The sequence below is a fragment of the Mus caroli genome, unplaced genomic scaffold (assembly GCF_978045245.1).
Source record: "Mus caroli unplaced genomic scaffold, Mus_caroli_1 scaffold_8, whole genome shotgun sequence".
Classification (NCBI taxonomy): Eukaryota; Metazoa; Chordata; class Mammalia; order Rodentia; family Muridae; genus Mus; species Mus caroli.
The window spans coordinates 27,218,440-27,239,660 of NW_028227263.1; the positions used below are offsets into that span (position 1 = coordinate 27,218,440).

The 21,221-nt window shown below is 45.9% G+C and overlaps 1 protein-coding gene across 2 annotated transcripts in view; it reads right to left on the minus strand.

Annotated features, from left to right (window-relative positions):
* Positions 1 to 1,156: 1,156 nt before the first annotated feature.
* The window catches only part of Tmc5 (transmembrane channel like 5), a 78,391-nt gene continuing 58,326 nt past the window's right edge, over positions 1,157 to 21,221 (minus strand). For both annotated transcript variants that reach the window (XM_021166418.2, XM_021166419.2), the window contains 9 exons: positions 19,012 to 19,109; positions 16,012 to 16,107; positions 11,242 to 11,317; positions 10,892 to 11,025; positions 8,902 to 9,075; positions 5,601 to 5,679; positions 4,011 to 4,115; positions 2,698 to 2,740; positions 1,157 to 1,622 (listed from right to left, as the gene is read on the minus strand). In XM_021166418.2, coding sequence (XP_021022077.1) covers positions 1,576 to 1,622; positions 2,698 to 2,740; positions 4,011 to 4,115; positions 5,601 to 5,679; positions 8,902 to 9,075; positions 10,892 to 11,025; positions 11,242 to 11,317; positions 16,012 to 16,107; positions 19,012 to 19,109 — 852 coding nt within the window. In that variant the 3' untranslated portion in view covers positions 1,157 to 1,575. The remainder of the gene's footprint in view (positions 1,623 to 2,697; positions 2,741 to 4,010; positions 4,116 to 5,600; positions 5,680 to 8,901; positions 9,076 to 10,891; positions 11,026 to 11,241; positions 11,318 to 16,011; positions 16,108 to 19,011; positions 19,110 to 21,221) is intronic.

Below are 21,221 nucleotides of genomic sequence, written 5' to 3' on the forward strand. Positions count from 1 at the left end.
CTCTGGCACTATTGGGAGGTGGGCCTAGTGCAGCTCCAGTTTTAAGGAGTCACGTGCCTTGGAAATCATTTGGCAGATCTGCAAAAACTACTCCACACCATATACATATGCATCCATGTACAGACATGGATTCTACATACTACTCCTGATTTCTTGTGGGCTTGCTTTTAAATGGCTGTATCATATTGGCTTTGCTGTAACAGAATGTCTGGCAGAAGCAATTTAGGGAATTATCTATTTTGGCTCACAGCTTCTGTCCGTCATGATAAGGGTGGCATTAGATAAGACATGTTTGTGGCAGCAGGAGGGTGTGGCAGATGTTCACATCATTGTTGACCAAGCAGAAGAGCAAAGCGGGAACTAGGGGGCCAGGTATATCCTTGAAAGGCCTGCCTCTACTAACCTGCTTCCTCCATCAAGGGTCTACCTCCAAAAAATTCTACAGCTTCCTCAAATAATGTCAGCAGCCAGGGAACAAGCATTAGAAACCTGAGCCTGCAGAGATTCAAAACCATAACAATGACCATCCGCATCGTCTTCTAGGGACAAGCTCTCATTCTTTTCCTCCACCTCCCCTGTACTGGCTGGTTGTGTGTCAACTTGACACAAGCAAGAGTCGTCAAAGAGGGAGGAGCCTCAGTTGAGGAAATGCCTCCTTGAGATCCAGCTGTAAGGCATTTTCTCAATTAGTGATCAGTGGGCGAGGGCCCAGCCCATTGTGAGTGGAGCCATCCCTGGGCTGGTGATCCTGAGTTCTATAAGAAAGCAGGCCAAGCAAGCCATGAGGAGCAAGGCAGTAAGCAGCACCCTCCATGGTCTCGGCATCAGCTCCTGCTTGACATTTCAGCCCTGTTTGAGTTCCTGTCCCAGCTTCCACCAGTGATGGACTGTGTAAGTCCAATCTGGAAGTGTAAGCCAAATAAACCTTTTCCTCCCCAACTTGCTTTTGGCCATGGTGTTTTATTGCAGCAACAGAAACCCTAACTAGGACATCCTCTGTTTCTAGTCCAACCCCAAGACTTCTGTACTCGGTAAAGACAGAAAGTCCAGCCATAAAACCTTTCATTATACTCCAGCTTCAGATGACATGGGGCTGTTTCTAGTTCAAAGTCACCACCAATCCAAGTTATACCATTCAGAGGCTTTGCATCCCAGATTGACGATCACATTTTTTTATTCATTATGAACCATTAATATTAGCACCAGTTTCTAAACCATTGCCAGGTCTGGGAAGAGAGTCGTAAAGGTCCCACCATGCAGACACGTATTTCTTAAAGATAAAAATGCAACATTCCCAGGTTACCTCTTCCTGGATGTTTGTGGAATAATTTCAACATTTTAACAGTTTTAATAGGAAAGTCCCAAGTATTTTGTTCTGGAAGAAAAATCAGCAGTCCAGGTTGGAAATAAAGCATGCCCTCTTTCATGGAGCTATTCGCACTGTGGATCCTATTCCTCGGGCTTGGATTCCACTCCCGGGAATCTCCTGAGGCCCAACTGTCACGGAGGTGGTCTCATATGTTTACCTTCTTTCCCCTTTGACCAGCATCTGGCTTCCACAACACACAACAGCGATCAGGCTATGGGATTCTCCTCTTGTGCTGACCGCCTCAATCGCAGGTCTGGGTTGAACACAGGCAAGAGAAGTTAATGCAGACACACACACACACACACACACACTGCCAGCTTAAGGGCTTCCCTCGGGGAGGCCAGGAAGACTCCAGCACTTCTCAAGCCTGCCTTCTCACCTTCCTTTTGAGTTTCTAGACTCTCCCCTTGACCTCCCATCACTGGCTGTTGTCAGTAAATACTGTTTTAAAACAAAGTGCAGGATTGGAGGGGTGGCTCAGTGGAGAGAGTGCTTGTTGTACAACCACGAGGATCAGAGTTTGGATCCCAGGACCCATGTACCAAGCCAGGTATCCCACATGTGCCTGTAAACCCAGATATCACAGGGAGAGACAGAAGCAGGGGCATCATTAGAGCTTGCTGACTCCCAGCCTAGCTAAGAAGAAAATGCAAGCTTCAGGATCAGAGAAAGAACCTGTTGAAAAGGAAGAGGCAGAGAGTGATAGCAGACACTCAACTCCCTCTTCTGGTTTCCCTGCACGCACACATACACACACACACATGCACACGAACATGCACACACAGAAATACATAACTAGTCTAAAAAAATGAGCAGGCTTGTTTACCTTCCCAGTGGCAACAAGAAGGCATTCCCTTTCTGGCAACAGACCCTGACTTGGGACACAGATGTTTGTTCCCAGTCCCTGTGGTCTGTATGGTTGTATCAGCCGCACAGTAGCTGAAGCATGTGACTTGGGTATGGCTATAGGTACCGTCACATTTTCATAGTCAGAGCAATGGGTTTGTGGATAAACCCACCAGACAGAATGAAAGTGATGTGAAATTTCTAAATTCCCCGACCCTTTCCCACCAGATTGAACCTGGAAGGCTGTGATGTGTTGGTGATGCTATCTTGCCTTCATTACAAAGTGGCTCCTGTGTAAAGAGCTAACGTGTGACCTGAACAGATAGAAACAGAGTTCTAGTGACACCGTGGGCTTCTCCGTTAGGCCAGAACAAAAGCAAAATCATCTGAGGTCAGGCTTGCAGCTGAAGAGTGACAGACAGCACACCCTCCACCTTGGGCTAAGTCACTGGGTCTCTGTCTGTGGTAGTTCTGGCACTCACCAGGAGCAGCACCAAGTTCCTCCAAATGCAAAGGGATTTGTGGCTGAAAATAAAGAAAACAGACAGCCATGTCACTGGAGGAGGAATGCAAACATTAAGACTGTTGCACAGATGGTACAATCTGTGAGCCTGCCATTATTTTAAAATGAAGGGGCTATGGTTGAGACAAGGCGTCAACTACAGAAATATCCAATATGTTCAGATTTAGCAACAGATACTGCATTCATCCCACAGGTATTTACTGAGCATTTATGACATGCCAGCTAATATATTAAAACCTTGGGTCATTTGAGATGGGCAATGCTGACAATATTAATTTACACTTGTAGTAAATTATGTTGTCAGTGTTTTGAGTTGAGGACGGTTCACCTTTTATGGGTGCATTCCAGGACATCAATGGAAATTGGCAAAAAAAAATCTTTTTATGAGTTTGATACAAGGATATCTATTAACAACATGTTATGGGGGCAGATGTACATGTCTGTGGGTACATAAAGCACTTTTAACAAATAGGTCTAGGGGTGTGTCTCAGACCACTTGCCTGCATGTACAAGGCCCTAGTTTCTATCCACAGCATCACAAAGTTACAGTTTTTCATACAATGTTTCATAACATACCTGTTTTAGTACTTAAAATGCCCCCAGACAACTCAAGTGACCAAACATGTCCAGAATGCAGTGTTCAGTGAAGGGAAAGCTATAATAATACCATTTGGATAGCATGCTGTGATTATAAAAATATAAAACCCATACTTTATACTCTATTCATCTAAGTCTTGGTAGACAAAGGTGTGGTTGCTGATGCCCCGGTAACAATCTGGAAGGATGTGCACTAAAGGGATAACTATTGAGTGGGACACTCTCAGTGTTCCTGGGTGATTTAAAACAAGTGTGAACTCCATGAGAGCAGAACACGCTTCAGTGCACAGTGACCCATAACCTGGGCCACACCATGCAGACATGTATATATATATATATATATATATATATATATATATATGTGCACAGTGACCCATAACCTGGGCCACACCATGCAGACATGTATATATATATATATATATATATATATATATATATATATAAAAGCACAAAAATGCTTAGGACAGAAAGTAAGAGGCCGTACATAGGTAGAATGGAACATTCCTATAATCCCAGATCTCAGAACAGGAGCTAGCCTGGCTATACAGCAAGAGAGCCTCTTACATAGAAACAAACATGCCCCCCATCCCTCCCACCCCCGAGTTTGGTGTCTGCTCTCCAATACACTTGTCAAAAGGATGCAGGTGTGTGTCCCCAGGACAGCGGTGGCCTCACCTCCACCTCTCTCCTTTCCAGGTCAAGCGCACTGGGGTTGACTCTCTTCTCCATATCCTGTAGCTTGGTCAATTTCTCTATCAGGAACATCTTATCTTTGCCCTCCTGCCAAGAAGAAAAATTAAGAGTAAAGCATGGAAAACATGTGCTTGTGCGAGGTGAAGAAGGCATGAATAAAAAGGGGTCCATAAGCCAGAAGGAAGTGGCCACCATACTTCTGATGAGAGAAGTTATCTGTGTTGGCTGAGATCTGTGATTCAACAGTTCAAAGAGAAACAGAGGGAATATTCCTTCTCCCAGGAAACTGGAATCACTTTCCTGTGAGCCCTAAAGCAGGAAGGCATGAACTATTTCCTCCTGTGTGGGGAGCCAGGTAAGCACATTTGTCTCCTCTATGCAGGCTCTGACATCCCAGCCTCACACAGGCAGGTCACCCCAACTTCCCAGAGGCATGGTTGTCCCAGCTTCACACAGGCATAGGCACCCCGACTGCATACCTGTTTCTCCACTGTTTTTTAACGTCCTGCTTGTAACAATTACCCCAACAACCTTAACCATGTAAGTGCCACTCGCGCTAATATTCCTGTGGCCTCTGCTTCAAGATCACATTCTGTTTCCCTCCTTGCTTCTACATTCACCCACTGGACTTGCCCCAGAAGGAAGGGCTGCCCCCGGGAATGATCATCTCAGGTGGTTGCTAAACCATCAGGAGTGCCACCTAACCAGCAGAAGTGGGCTTCTGGGGGGTGGATCTTGGAGGTGACACCTGCTTCTGCTTCTAGCCCAACTTCTCTGCCTCCTGATCTGCCAACATGTAAGGGGTCTCTGCCACATGCTCCTGCCATCATGAACTATGCCCTACTTTCCCTGCCATGATAGACAGAAACTGTGAGCCGACGTAAATACTTCCTCCTCCAGCAGCTTCTTGTTGACTATTGTGTCACAGTGATGAGAGAGGTAGTTAACACACACACACACAACACATGTATATATGTATATATATATGTGTGTGTGTGTATATATATATATATATATATATATATATATATATATATATATATTTGAAATGAGAGCAGGGATGAAATGAGAGTATATAAATGTCAATGGTGGCTGAAGCCACAGCTCCATCAGTGAAATGCTCACAAGTAGGTTGGATCACTAGGACCTATACAAAGAAGACAAGCATGGTGGCATGTGCTTCTAATCCCAGCAGGGAGGAAATGAAGGCAGGGAGTTCCCTGTGATTAACTGACCAGCCTGCTTGTCCTTCTTGGCAAGTTCCAGGCCAAGAAGATCTTGAGAGATCTTGTCTTCCTTTGTTTTAAATGTGGACAGAGTCTGAGGAATGACACTCAAGGTTGTCCTCTGTGCATACATGACACACATGTGCATACACATATCTGTGTACCTGCACACACAAGAACATACATGCACACACATACAGGGGGATGATGACTTGGAGATTCATTGTACTATTTATTCTCTCTGTCTTGGAATATGTTTGGGAATGTCTATTATACTCTTGACAGAGGAGGGAGAGGGAGGGAGGAGGTATTACAGGGCAGGGGACTGGGGGACGGAGAGTCTTACATTAATGATCTGTTCATGGAGCAGTCGAATCATGACCTTCCTCCCCTCTGTGATCTGCCAGTAAAGATAGGTGATGATTCTGCAAGAGAAGAAATGACAGACACTCCTGACAGTGCTTTGAAACTCCATGCTTTAGTGGGGTATAGAAGGACTGGAATATTTCCTTGCAAATGGGGGTTTTGACCCGTGTGTCCCTGAGAAGTCTAAACAGGGTAGCAGGCTAAGTACTTTAGAGCAGCAGTTTTCAACCTGTGGGTCATGAGCTTTTGGGGGATCAAACCCCTTTACACAGGGTTTACTTACCTAAGACCATAAAAATACATATATTTACATAATGATTAATAACAGTAGAAAAATTACAGCTATGAAGTAGCCACAAAAGTAATTGTACAATTGGGGTAACCACAACACGAGGAACTGTATGTACTAAAGGGTAGCGGTATTAGCAATAGGAAGTTGAGACCCACTGCTGCACACCTGTGAGGTAGAAATAAGTCTCACATCAGGGCTGGCCCTTAGATCAAGCACACACATATTTTCTGGGCAGAGACCAGGCATCCACATTTTTAAAGCACATACAGTTTGAGTGTATGTGTACACTTGAAGTGATGCTCATTTCTTGGATTTTTTTTTTCAAGCACATATTCGGGTTTAGTAGAACTTGAGATTCTGCTCTGTGTGTGTGTGTGCGTATGTGAGTGCATTCACATGCATGTCCGTGCATGTTCCTGTGCAAGTGTGCATGGAAGCCAGAGTTGAAAGTCTAGCATCCTACTGTATCAACTTGCTCTTCCGTCTCTCCCTGGTGCTTGTACTCACCAACTGGTAGGCTGAGTGGCCACTGAGCCTCAGGGATTTCCCCCTCTCCTCCCACCCCCCCATCTCTGCTCCCCTAGTGTTACATTGTCATATTCAGCTTCTGGGGTCCTGAACTCAGGTCCACATGTCCACACAGCGAGGACTTTACCACTGAGCCATCCCAGCCCCCAGATTCTGCATACCTATCAAGCTTCTGGTGTAATAAACACAGGCATTTCATATTTGTGTCTGATCTCTATGTACAGCTTTAAAGACTCTTAAGACAGCGGAAGCTGGGCATGGTGTTGCACGCCTTTAATCCCAGCACTCGAGAGGCAGAGGCAGGCAGATTTCTGAGTTCGAGGCCAGCCTGGTCTACAAGGTGAGTTCCAGGACAGCCAGGGCTATACAGAGAAACCCTGTCTCAAAAACCAAACCCCCCCCCCCCAAAAAAAAGACAGCTGGGCAGTGGTGGCGCACGCCTTTAATCCCAGCACTTGGAAGGCAGAGGCAGGCAGATTTCTGAGTTCAAGGCCAGCCTGTTCTACAGAGTGAGTTCCAGGACAACCAGGGCTACACAGAGAAACCCTGTTTCGAAATACAAACAAAATAAAACAACAACAAAAACCCTCTTAAGATGTTCAGAGTGGTGAATGTCTTTTGAATTCATATCAGATGTTTGGTGACTTCAGGCCTTAAAGATGCAGGACTAGTTATCACACAGATAAGGATGGTTGAAGAGCTGGACATAGGCTGAAACAGAAGGATTGTAAGTTCAATGCCAGCCTGGCCCACATAACAACATTCTGTCTCAAAATGAGGCAATAGGTAGGCTGCTTAGTCCTTGTCCCTCATGATCTTATAGTGGCGGGAAGTGCTAGAAATATAATCAAACACCAATAGCAAGGGCACAGAACTCTTCCACATCCTTTACCCTGAGCATCTCTTCCTGAGTTGCAACCTTTATCATAAACTAGACATCATAAATGTATAATTCCTGAGCTTTGCTAGTCATTTTAACAAGTTATTGCATATGAGGAGATTATGGGAACCTTCAAAGTCAAAGCCAGTCAGAAGTACAGGTGACACATGGGTCTTGAACCTGACAGCTAGTCTGTGCTTTGTGGGATCAAGCCCTTAACTTGTGAGGTTGATGCCAGGATCAGAACTGACTGAGATGGTAGGCTAGGCAGCTGATACCTGTGGTGTTGAAGGATTGCTTTGTGTAAGAAAACCTCCCTGTCATATCCACATTTAGTGTCAGAAGAACAAAGGGAGACAGCAGCAGGGCCCGTGAAAGAGAAGCGCTGCAGGGGCAGCAGGTCTGGAGGCCAGTTTACCATTCTAAAGTGTCAGTCACAGCTGCTGCTGCTGCTGCTGCTGCTGCTGCTGCTGCTGCGGTGTACCAGGGAGGGAGCATCATGGAGAGCTAGGAGTTTCTGCCTCCACTATCAGGCTGCGCAACATGGAGCCTGTATCAGCATCCAGCCTATCACTGACTTACTGCCCTCATCAGCAAAGCACAGATACTGTTCTATGATCCATGGCTGGCTCTAAGGGTCTGAGCCCTTGAGTCCTGTGTCTCTTGACAAAGAGCAGCCCTGTCTAGTGTCATGGGGGCTAAGCTGCAGCAAGGAGGCCAACCAGCTCTTCCATGCAGGAAAGTGAACCCAGTGTATATGACTCTTCACAAGAAGTCAGAAATGGGTAGTTTTAAAAGTTAAAATACAAAAACCCTAAATGTCAACAAAGTCTGGGCCAGTTTTATATCTTGCAGACTCCAAAGGAAAATTTCTGAGAATTATCACACATTTTCATTCTTTTTAAAAATTTTATTTTGATATTCTTTGGGGGGGGTTGTTTGTTTGTTTGTTTGTTTTCCGGTACTGAGGATTAAATCCTGGAATCCTGGCTCTTGCACGTGTTAGGCTCATGTCCTATTACTGAGCTATATCTCCAGCACAAAGGGAGAAAGTAAGTATACTATCTTTGTAGAGCATACAGAAAAAGCTTAGATATGAAACTATTAAATGTGGCTAGAGAGATGGCTCAGTGGTTAAGAGCACTGACTGCTCTTCCAGAGGTCCTGAGTTCAATTCCCAGAAACCACGTGGTGGCTCACAGCCATCTGTAATCTGATGCCCTCTTCTGGTGTGTCTGAAGACAGCAACAGTGAACTTATATAATAATAAAAAATAAATAAATGTTAAAATTACATATTAAACATTAATATTTAAACATCAAATAGTTATATAATATGCATATCTAAAATGAGTATTTAATAATATAATATTTATTATATTAAATATTAAAAAATATTAAATGACATTTTACAGAAAACTATTCAAGGAAGAGTTGAGACCATCCTGGCCTCACTGCTCTGCACACCTTTCTTTGTGTCCCAAATGAACATCCCTAGGACCACTGTCATCTCATGTCAACAAAGGGCTCCCAAGAACCCTTAGTTTCTCCTCCCTCTCGATTCCCGAGGAACCCCACTTACAGCACAATGAGGGTGAGGATGAAGAAGAAGTGCACACTTCCAATGAGATTCTGGTAGATCCAGACGACCCACAGGTAGCCAGGCCTGCGGCTCAGAGTGTCAATCCAGCTGTAGATGGATTGGATGAAGGAAGGCAGGCCTCGGAACGGGCCACAGTCAGCCGAAGGTTTCAGTCTGAAGACAAAACCAGAAAACCACCTGCTGCCTGAGACTCTGATGCAGGTGTCTGAAATGCAGGTGCATTTCACAATCTAGGGGTCCCTCCTGGGCTTGGGCTCTAGACACGGAAAATCTTGCCTGCTCTCCCCACACTCTACTTCCATGGAAAGTTATGTGCCACGTGAGGACCAACTCTCTGCAGTGGTATCACCCACCACAGTGGCCAATCCAGACTCCAGGCAATGATCTAGCAGTATCTTGGGAGCAATCAGAGGGGTTTTCTTGGCAATGAGATTTAAGACCCACCAAGAGGGAAGCTTGTTAGCTATGGAAGCCACGTGTGACCTTGCGTTCAGGTACCATCAGCTGTTACACATGAGTAGAAACTGGAAGGTTAAGAAGGTGTGTGTGTGTGTGTGTGTGTGAGTGTGTGTGTGTGCATGTGTGTGTAGATAGCGCAGTGGTTAAGAGCACTAACTGCTCTTACAGAGGTCCTGAGTTAAATTCCCAGCAACCACAGACTCACAACCATCTGTAATGGGATCCAATGCTCTCTTCTGGTGTGTCTGAAGACAACGAGTTTGCTCATATACATAAAATAAAAAAATACATTTTTTAAAAGGAGAGGGTGGGGACTAGATATGACAAAAGAAGTGAGGATTGGGACAGAATAAGTGACTCAGAGGTTCAGAACCCTTGTTACTATTGCAGAGGATCAGGCCTCAGTTCCCAACACTCACATAGTGTCTCAAAACCATCTATAGCAGTTCCAGAAAATCTGAGGTTCTCTGCAGGCACCAGGCAAACACATGGTGCACGTACATGCAGTAAAGCTTATATAGGTAAACTGTGAACCATGGAATGATGGACGGAAATGTGGGCCTCAGAAAGGAAAGGGGTGAGGCACCAGCAGCAGCCAGGGGTGTCTAGGATGCTTTAGAGTTGACCTCGGAGCTGAGACTCATATGGAGAGAGCCCTTCGGAGAGAGGACCCTGACCATATGGAGAGGGACCCTTTGGGTCTAGAAATGGAGCGGGAGCTTTGGGGCTGCAGTGAGATGGTGCCCAAGGGAGAGGCCAGCTCAGCCAGGATCTCTGGTTCACTTTAGTCAAGTTTCCCTCTCATTGTGGAGGAAGTGGCCTCTCCCAGTTTGGGAAGCTTGAACACTTGGCATAAATGAGAAATGAGGACATGGCTCCTAAATATGGTGTAGGATGTACAGAATAAATCTAGGGTAGGATGTGTTCCCTCCCTTGGCCCCTGTATCTGCGGACTATCCCAGGAACATGAACTGAGCTCTGTATTAAGCCCGGTTTCTACTCTGATGTTTACCATCTGAGAGTCTCACTGATCCTGGGGAGGCTTCCTTTTCCAGGGCTAGCCTAGGAAGCATGACTTCTTATGAAGACAAATACCCCCAAATAGCCAGCAGCATAGCCACCTCTTTTGACAGGGCTTTTATTGTTGGAGCATGTTCCTAGGCTCCAGTCACCCCATGGTCAGGATCTCAATGCCTATAATAGCCCCCAAGGCTATAGACCCTTCTAAAAAGACCCAAAGTGGCCATCCCTAGCCTTGCTAACTTGCCTCATCTGTTCCTTCCCCTAGAAACTGCAGCAAAGGCTCTTGTCCATCAGTCCACCTCCCTCCTGATTACCTCTGCCTTTTCCTCACGTGGCCCTGCATAGCATGGAGAGCCTTCCCTTCTTGGGAACTGTGAATAACAAACTGATTTCAGTGGCAACTGTCTTCCTATCTGGATGATAAAACCCATGTTTAAAACCAGACATCTATCCACCCCATCACTAAAACCTCAGCCTAGGTCCCTACCTCCAGATGGTGATAGCCAGGGTGCACAGCACTCCCGTGAAGGATGGGAAGAAGAGCAAGAAAATGAAGAAAGTTATCATCTGTGAGGCCCTCCAGGCCTTGCTTGGGGGCTGGAAGTTCATCATCAGGCTGACCTGAGAAGAGAAACAGAACTCCTACCACCTGCGGCCAACTGCAGTCCTTAGGACCCCACCAAGGGCCAACTCTCCCACCATCTACTTACAGCCTCCCTGTTTTTGGCTTCTTGACCCCTCCCCACAGCCCTTTCCCAGCTGGGATCTCCCCCAAACTCCCACCAAGTCATAAGTTATCAAAGGAACGTAATTGGTTGCAATGTGGGTCCAACTCACGTTTTTGACATAGAACATAATGAAGAGAGTGATCATTTGGATAAAAGGCAGCAAAGGGCAGAAGAAAATTCCAAGCCTGCAAGAAAAACAGGAGTGTCAGAGACCTGGGGAAACACGAGGAGAACAGGGTGCAGAGACAAGGGAAATAATCTCGACCCCTAAAATTCATATATGAAGACCTAACACACACACACACACACACACACACACCCCACAGTACTGGATTTAGAGGCAGAGTTCTTCAAAAAAGGAATTGCGTTAGAATGTGGTAGGCTCATGGTCACTATGGTAGGCTTTAATTCAGTATGAGTGATGTCCTTAAGAGAAGCCAGTGGGACACAAACAAGGTGGACAAGTGTCTGAAGACACAGGAAAGGGGAGGGCAGCTATAAGCTAGAGAGAGAGGCATGGGGCAAATCCTGACTCGTGGGCTTGGGAAGGAGCCACTTGCCAACACTGTGATGTGGTACTTCATCATGGTAAGTGTTCCTTTTGATGTGTAGTGTCATAGGAGACTAATGCAGAGGGGGGATGTTTGAATAACAGCAGACCAGAGACATCCCACCATGCCTGCTCCCTCCTCAGATCTGAAAAGGCTTTGCAGAGACAAAGCGAGAACATCCCTCTTCCCCACCACAGAGCCACTAAACCATCAGAGGCCCTTCAATGTGCCCTAATCTAGTGTGTCTCAAATGTGAGGTCATCCTTCCCATGTGTGGCCCCCATCCTTTCCATGGCACACGAGAAGGCCTGTCGTGATAGACAATAAAGTGCACTCAGTTACAAGTCAGAAAGTCTTTTGCTTTCTGACTCTCTTGCAGTATTCCCAAGGAAGCTTGGTGCCAGGATGGCTTTAACACCCCACACCTGCCAATCCATACACTTTAAAAATTTAAAAAATTTTATCTGTGTGTATAGCATATGTGTGTGTGCAATGAATGCACACATCTGTGTGCAGAATCAAAGAAGGACATTGGGTGTCCTCCCCCATCACTCTTCATCTTGCTCTTTTGAGATGGGGGGAGGGGGGTCTCCCACCAAACCTGGGCCTAGGTTGGTGGCCAGCAATATCCCTAACAATCTTCCTGTCTCCCAGCACTAGGGAGGCAGAGACAGGTGGATCTCTGTGAGATCAAGGACAGCCTGGTCTACACAGTGAGTTCCAGGTCAGCCAGGCTACAAAATGAGACACTGTCTCAATCAATCAATCATAATGGCCAGTGTGTGTGTGTGTGTGTGTGTGTGTGTGTGTGTACATGGCTACATGTGCAAGCTTGTGCATTTGTTGGGGATGTAGGTGTGTATGGACATAGGGCACACATGTAGAGATCAGAGGACAACTTCAGGCCTTGTCCTTAGACATCCTCTATCTTCTGTCAAGGCAAGCTCTCTCATTTGCTATTTTTAAATGTAATACTCCTTACTTGCCACTTACATTTCTTTTTGGGGTGTCTTCAAAGGGTTGGCAGTTGGAAAGCCCATTTTTACCCAGGTTCATAATTTACCACCATTACTATTTTTTTTCAGTAGAGATTTTTTAAAACTTTATTATTATTATTATTAAATCTGTTATTCCAGGAATCATAAGCTCCGTCAGCACCGCCTCCTCCCTTCCTCTCCCTCTTCTGACAGAGCAGGCTGGCGCCTCACATGAACTTAGGTATCTTTCTCTTTGAGTTCTTTCTTTCCTTTTCTTCCTTTTTTTTTTTAATCCATTTCAGGAAACCCCTTCTTCTCTCAGAGTGCTTAACATGTTCAACATATAAAGAAGCCTACCCTTGTTTTTTTTTTTTTTGTTTTTTTTGTTTTTTGTTTTTTTTTTGACAACAGTGCCAACTGCATGTTGGGCAACCTCCAGGTGCTCTCGGTTTTACTGTGATAACATTTATGGGGTGAAAAGTACATCGAGAGTAGCTCTAGCTGTCATCTTGACATAGCCTGGAGTCATCTGAGAGGCAAGCCTCAATTAAAGTTTGGCCTGCAGGCACGTCTGTGTGGGATTGTCTTGATTGATAACTGATGCAAGAGGGCCCAGCCCACTGTAGGCGGTACCATCCTTAGGCAGGTGGTCTTGGGCTGTCTAAGAAAGCTAGCTATGATGATCCTTAACAACAATCCATGTGTCCTTAACAGACAAACATTTATCCGTATAGCCACAGGTAAGTGTAGTTTTTGCCCTTCTTCAAAGAAACTTCTCTTTGCCGCACATGGAGATTGCTACAGAAAGTCACAACCAATCAAAAGGCAGAGTCATGGAGCCCAGTTCCAATAGATATGTGATGTTGCATCTCCCAGTAATGTCAGAAGCTACACTCATAGATCTGACCACACAAAACTCTGGTATTAACTCCATCATGTTAAAATAATAAGTAAGGAAAGACTCTCGGGCTGCTCTAAGGTTTCCAAGTGTGCCTGTGTAGAGGAGGGATGCCAGCAGCTAGGAGGGCTATCTCAGTGCTGAAACACTTGGCTATCGTGCATGAGGGCCTGGATTTGATCCTCAGCCCTGCCACAGAAACAGAGCAGAATGAAAGTCCATGATCTGGCCATCCTGACTGTCCTTAAAAACGTAATCCAGGGAGGGAGGGAGGCAGAGGAGAGAGGGACAGAGGGAAGAATGGAGTGGGGGCAGGGGCGGGGGAGAAGAAGGGCCTTTCGAACAGGGATAAGAAACAAGTATCCCTCCACCTTCATTCTCTCTGTGGAGATTTGAGTGCAGTTAGGTTTTCCACTGTGAGAAAGGAGGATAAGTTCACTGAAAAAAGACAAACCAATACTGGGGACACTGGGGACGCAAGAGTGGAGTTTGGGCCACATCAGAAATACTGTAGTTCAAGGCCAGATCTTTAAAGAAAATTACGTATGAAATCTTCTGTGTTTTAAGTATTGGTGATTGTACTGGGCACGGTGGGAGGCAGGGGAGGTGTATCCCTGTGAGTTCCAGGCTAGCCTGGTCTACATAGTGAATTCTGGGTCAGCCATAGCTGCATAGTGCTATCTTGCTTTAAGCTGCCTCAAGCAAGCAAGCAAGCAAGCAAGCAAGCAAGCAAGCAAGCAAGCAAGCAAACGAACAACAAACTACACACACACCGGACTGGAAAGATGGCTCAGTGATTAAGAATATTGACTGCTCTTTCAAAGGACCCAGGTTCAATTCCCAGCACCTATTTGGCTGCTGATAACTATCTAATTGCAGTTCCAGGGCATCTGATGATCTCTTCTGCCCTCTGCATGCAATGCGTACACATGGCATACATACATCCAGGAAAAACACCCATATACATAACATAAAATTAAGAGTATTGGCAATTGATTTACTAATTTGGAACACTATGACAAAACACCTTTAGCTGATTAACTTTAGAACAGCATAGGCTTATTGCTCAAAATTTGAGTGGCCCAAAAGTCTAAGACTGAGGGGCTGATAAGATTCAGTGTCCAGTGCAGCTCACTTCCTGGTTCATGGATAGAGCCTTCTCACTATCCTCACATGATAGAAGGATACAGAAGCCTCTCTTGGCCCTCTTTTATAATGGCCTATTAATGGTGGCTCCACTTTAAGGCTAAATCTTCCTCTAATACTATCACATTGGTGATTCTGTTTCAGTGTAAGAATTACATGGAGCTGGGGAACACAGCATAATTGGTAAAGTGCCCATCTGGTAAGTAAGTAAGTAAGCAAGTAAGTATGAGTTCGAGCCCTAGAAGCTATATTTAAAAAGCTAAGCATGGTAGCATGTGATATAATGCTAGACCTGAATAGGCAAAGATGAAGGCTCCAAAGGGTTCCCTTAACTACCTAGCCTACTGGGTGAGTTCCAGTGAAAAACCCTATCTAAAAATTTTTTTTAAAAAAGAGTGGACAGTTTGTGAGGCACAACAAGATTTTTCTCTGGTCTCCACATGTGTGCACACATACATGTTTCTACACACATATGAACAAGCTCACATTCATGTATACAAACACACACACACACAATTTTAGGGAGAGACAGATGTTCAACACTATAGGGAGTAATCCAGAGTTTTAGAAAAAGCACTGTGGCAGTGGTGAAAGGGAAGGGTGTGATGGGGGAGGGTGTGATGGGGGAGTGTGATGAGGGGAGGGTTGATGGGAAGAGTGTGATGGTGGGAGGGTGTGATGGGGAGGGTGTGATGGGGGGAGGGTGTGATGGAGGGAGGATGTGATTGGGGAGGGTGTGATGGGGGAGGGTGTGATGGAGGGAGGATGTGATGGGGGAGGGTGTGATGGGGGAGGGTGTGATGGGGAGGGTGTGATGGGGGAGGGTGTGATGGAGGGAGGATGTGATGGTGGAGGGTGTGATGGGGGAGGGTGTGATGGTGGAGGGTGTGATGGGGAGGGTGTGATGGGGAGAGTGTGATGGTGGGAAGATGTGATGGAGGGAGGGTGTGATGGGGGAGGGTTGATGGGGAGGGTGTGATGGGGGGGATATGATGAAGGGAGGGTGTCATGGGGGAGAGGGTATAACAGGAGGAGTGCAAACAAACCAGGACTACAGCTGCCTATGGTTTGTAGGTCTCCAGGTTGCTTCCCTGCCCTAAGCTGACTCTCATCCGACATCTTCGGGGTTCCCTGAAGGCGAACAATAATCTAGAACGCATGCTATGTTCCCAGCTTTCAGACTAGCTGAGTTTGCTGTCACCTATGCAGATTTTTAAACAACAGATCAGGGACCTAAAACCACGACTCCCAAGTCCACCCCAGGTGGGAAGCGACTGGGGCACTCCACACTGCACTGCAAAACTTACCAGGTCAGAGTTTGTGCGTAGATCAGTTCTAGAACATTCCTGGCAATGTCAAACTCCTGTAGGCTGAGACTGGTGATGAACTTCATCCCAATGAGCCTGTGAAAATGTTCTGGGTTTAGTACTCAAGTGACAATTCAGAGACCTCTGCCAACCGGGACAAGCAGCAGCAGGGACCCTCAATAGTCAAGAATGAAGCTGCAGGTCCCAGAGCAAATGCTGAAGGCCCCCAGTCTACAGCAAGTTCTCCAGCAGTGGAGATAACTGGGGAGGTGCAGGCCTAACAGGGCTGTCAGGTAGGGAACTACTGTAGTCAATGCAAGCCACTCTAGAGATCCTGGGCTGCCTGCCCCCCTTAGCTCAGTTGGCCCCCCTACTTTCTGGTTCATCCATTCTTTGCTAATTAGTTTTTGTTTTCACAAATGCAGTTTTAAAACCTTTTTTTTTTTTTTTTTTTTTGGTGCTGAGGATGGGCCCTGGGGCCCTGCTATGCTAAGCGTGCACTCTGCCACTGAGCCACTGAGCCATGGGTGTGGGTATGACTCTGGAGCCAGCGAAGGTCTGTGTTCTGCAAAGAAGGAAACGGGCTCACTATATACTTTGGGGAAACTTGATCCTTTTCTTTCTTGTTTTCTTAAATAATGTTTTTGTTAAATCTTTGAGACTGTCACACAACACAGTTCGATCATATTTACCCTCCCCCTCTTCCCACACCCATCCTTTCCTACCCACCCAACTCTGAATTCTTCTCTCTTGCTGGCAAGTTCAGCTTGTGTTCCCCAACTGCTCTTGGGAGTAGACCTGCCTTGCCTGGCCCTGGCACATGGCTGACATTTTTTGGTTTGGGTTTGGGTTTTTGAGACAAGGTTTCTTTGTGTAGCCCTGGCTGCCCTGTAACTGTTTCTATAGACTAGACTGCCCTTGAACTCACAGAGATCCTCCTGCCTGGGCCACTGGAGTGCTGGGATTAAGGGTGTGTACCACTACTGCTTGGCTCACATTGTTCTTTAATGACATGTTCTTTTCTCTTCTCTTACTATGATTGTTTTAAATCGTTGTTCATGTGTCTGATATGTGTATGTGTGTATCTTCACATTTATGTGCTTGCACACATGGGCACAGTGTGCATATAGAAGTCACAGGACCATATTGGGTATTAGCCCTCACATTCTACCTTGTTTGAGATGGGTCTTTTGATGAGTAGTTTGGGAGGGGGCACTTCTCCTATCTCCCATTGAGAGCACTGGGATTATATATGTGCTACCACGGCTGGCTTTATGTGGGTTCTGGAAACTCGAACTCAGGTCCTCATGCTTGTATGATAAATATTTCACTCACTGAGCCATCTCTTCAGCCAGATTTCATTATTCAGGGGAGTTTCCATGTCCCACCCCCAAATCTGTTAAACAACAAAAACGCTTTTCCCCTTTACGTTCAGGCTCTGCACAGAGGCAGAAATAAAAGCAAGTTTGTACAGAACTTCAGCTTCGCCACAGAGAAAACCTGACATCATATCATGGCATCTCACTCTAGAGAAACTGAGGCAACACAGGAGTGTCCAGGACTGGAGTGTCACTCAGTGGGAGAGAATTAACAAGTCTCAGACCTTGAGGGACAGCCTCAGCAAAAGCAACACCTAGAAAGAAGAGGGGTGTGCACATCAAATGACGGCAAAGTGAATGAATAAAAATGAAGCAGAAGCCACCAGGCAGGACTCAGGTATGGCTTGGTAGTGGGGTGCTCACGTAGCACTTGGAGGCCTTGTGTCTCTCTCTACCCTAGCACTGCAAAAAATAAAAATAAAAAAAGAACCACATCTGGCCAATGGTCCCAGTGCCCCAGTCCTACACATCCACCTAAAATAAGCACCAGTGACTTAATTATCCTAAAACAATGGGCTAGGTATGTCCAGCATGGTCTGCTACATACAAGCATTGTCTGCAAGGATCCTACCAACCTTAAACCAGGATCCTTATGCTCTGTGCAGCAAAACCACAATAACTGCATTTTTTGGAGATTATAGAATATGATATTGTATGCACATGTGTGGCAATGTGTATGTAGAGAAATCTGGGAGGAAAGTCAGTCTAGCTGGGTGTGGTGTTCCACACCTATAATTCCAGCACTTGAGGCTGAGGCAGGAGGTTTGCTAGGAGTCCAAGGCTGACACGTGCTGTGTAGCAGGTCTCTGTTTCAATAAACAAGACCCACAAATATGGAGGAATACATGCTGGAATATTAAAATCATCTACAGCAGATAAGGATTTTAGCATGGGCTGGAGAAATCGTCAGCTATTAAAAAGAGTATTGGCTGCTATCGCAGAAAATCGAAGTTGAGTCTCTAGGACTCTCACTGAGTGGCTCACAAGCCAGTTAACCCCAGTTAACCCCAGTTCTGGGAAATTTGACATCATCTTTGGATGCATATACATAAACAACTAACAAATTTAAAAAATCTTCAGCAATGGAAAGAGAAGCCCATTGGACTTGCCAACTTTATACGCCCCAGTACAGGGGAATGCCAGGGCCAAGGGGTGGGGGTGGGTGGGTGGGGGACTGGTGGGGGAGTGTATTGGGGACTTTTTGGATAGCATTGGAAATGTAATTGAGGAAAATACCTAATAAAAAAAATCTTCAGCAATAATACACATGTGGTTGGAGATCCATCTCAGTGGTGCAGTGACTGCCCGGCTTTTGGAGGCCCTAATTTTCATTTCCACATCACAGACAAAGTCAAAGGGAGAGACAGATTCCAAGTGGCTCTGTGTGTTTTATTTCTGGAACTTTTGTCCAAAGAGAAGATTGGACAGGGTCAACCTAAACCCAGTGTGAGCTGTTAGGTTGAGGTGGAATGTACTTAAGTTAGAAGAGAGCAATGCCCTGAAGGACAATGGGCAGATTAGACACACTGCAGGCAAGGCAGCACCCCCCACCCCACCCCTTCCTGCTCAGCCAGGAATCAGGCTCTTGTTATAGCGCCACTCACAACTGACTAATGTTTACCTCCTCAGAAACTCCCCCAGTAAGGAATCGGCCAAGGAGAACACGAAGTCCATGAGAAGGAGCCGGTAGATGTCCTGGCCAATGAGGGTCTCCCAGCACTGGAAGGCAGACACGAATCAGGATCAGGTCTGGTGGCCCAGATCAGAGCGCATGTGGGTTCAATTTGACTACACCCTCTGCACCCAGAAAAGGAGACTTAATCTGCAAAAACAGCTCTCTCTCTCTCTCCTCTCTCTCTCTCTCTCTCTCTCTCTCTCTCTCTCTCTCTCTCTCTCTCTCTCTCTCTCTCTCTCTCTCTCTCTCTGTATGTGTGTGTGTTTCTGTACTTCCCTACATACCCTGTAAGGCTCACATGTACCAAAGTGTTCCTAAATCATGAGCTCTACTTCTAAGATATTTGATGTCTGCCCTGTCCCTTCTAGACCCCATTTCCCTCACCAGGTTTAAGTATTTTCTTCTGCTTACTGACTTCTACATTGTATAAAAATATTGAACTTGCGAGTAATGAAAATGTCATTTTTAAAAGGGACTACAAGTTTTCACAAGTTGGTGTGAGCTGGTAGACAGAAACCTCTCCAGGAAGTCAGAACTATGAGAGGACACACCAGCACCTTCCATATCTAGCTGAAGGAGAAGGAAGATTTCCATATATAGCCTGAGGATTCATGGATGGAGGGATGGGTAGATAGATGAGTAGAAGAATGGATAGATGGTAAATGAAGGGGGAAATGTGGGTAGATGGATGGATGAATGGGTAGAAGAATGGGTGAACAGATGGATGGGAACATGACTGGATAAATGAATGCAGGGAGAGATATGTGGATAGGTGGATGGATGGATGGATGGATAGGTGGATGGATGGATGGATAGGTGGATGGATGGATGGGTGGGTGGATGGATGGATGGATGGATAGGTGGGTGGATGGATGTGTGGGTGGGTGGATGGATGGATGGATGGATGGATAGGTGGGTGGATGGATGTGTGGGTGGGTGGATGGATGGATGGATGTGTGGGTGGATGGATGGGTGGATGGATGTGTGGGTGGGTGGATGGATGGATGGATGTGTGGGTGGATGGATGGATGGATGGATGGATAGGTGGATGGATGGATGGGTGGGTGGATGGATGGATGGATGGATGGATGTGTGGGTAAATGGATGGATGGATGAATGGATGGATGGATAGGTGGATGGATGGATGGATGGATGGATGGATGGATGGATGGATGGATGGATGGATGGATGTGTGGGTGGGTGGATGGATGGATAGGTGGATGGATAGGTGGATGGATGGATGGATGGATGGATGGATGGATGGATGGGTGGATGGATGGATGGATGGATGTGTGTGTGGGTGGGTGGATGAATATTGGGTGGATAGATGTTAGTTGAATAAGTGAATCACTGGGTTAACGAATGAAGGGATGGATGCATAAATAAGTGAATACATGGATGGAAGACTAAATGGGTGGACAGAAGTACATGATATTTTCTCTCACATCCTAACTTGAAAAGCTGGTTTTGAACATCTTTGATGACTAAGATTAGCTAAAAATTCTATGTTATACAAATAATTTGAGTCCAGACATAGCAATGTTTTTTGGCCAGTGTGGGTCCTTAGGGACCCATAGTGCCTTAGTACTGGAAGTAGAGTCAGAAATCACTTATTCTTTATCACAACCTAGGAACTCTGTATGATACAAAGGGATTTTTGTTTGTTTTGTTTTGTTTCGTTTTGTTTGTCACAGGAAACTCGTGGTAGAAGGAGAGGCATTCTAAGGAGAAAGACTCTTGGAACCAACAGGGTTAGCTTTCTCTTGAGGGCACTTGGGGCACCACTGTGAGATGCAAGGACCAGAAACCCATGGTCTGAGGCAGGAGAAGGAGAAAAGCCATGTTGAGTGTGTGAGGGATGGTCAGGGTTAGGATGTGACCATGCAATGAGCTACCTGTCTGCATCTCAGCAGAGCCCACAGTGTCTGGGGTATGGATAAAACCCACCAAACCTCAAGAAGGATCTTGTGCCCAACCTCAGGCTATTTGGAAAGATTAGTGGTTGGTCACAATACTCGCACTACCCCTGATACTGAGTGGTACCTGTCTTACAGATGCTGATGCTGAAGAGGCTGAGTGTATTTGGTTGACATTTCAGTTTTTCCACAAAGCCCGCCTGCTTTATGCTACTTCCCACACCAGCTTCTTTCCTCTCC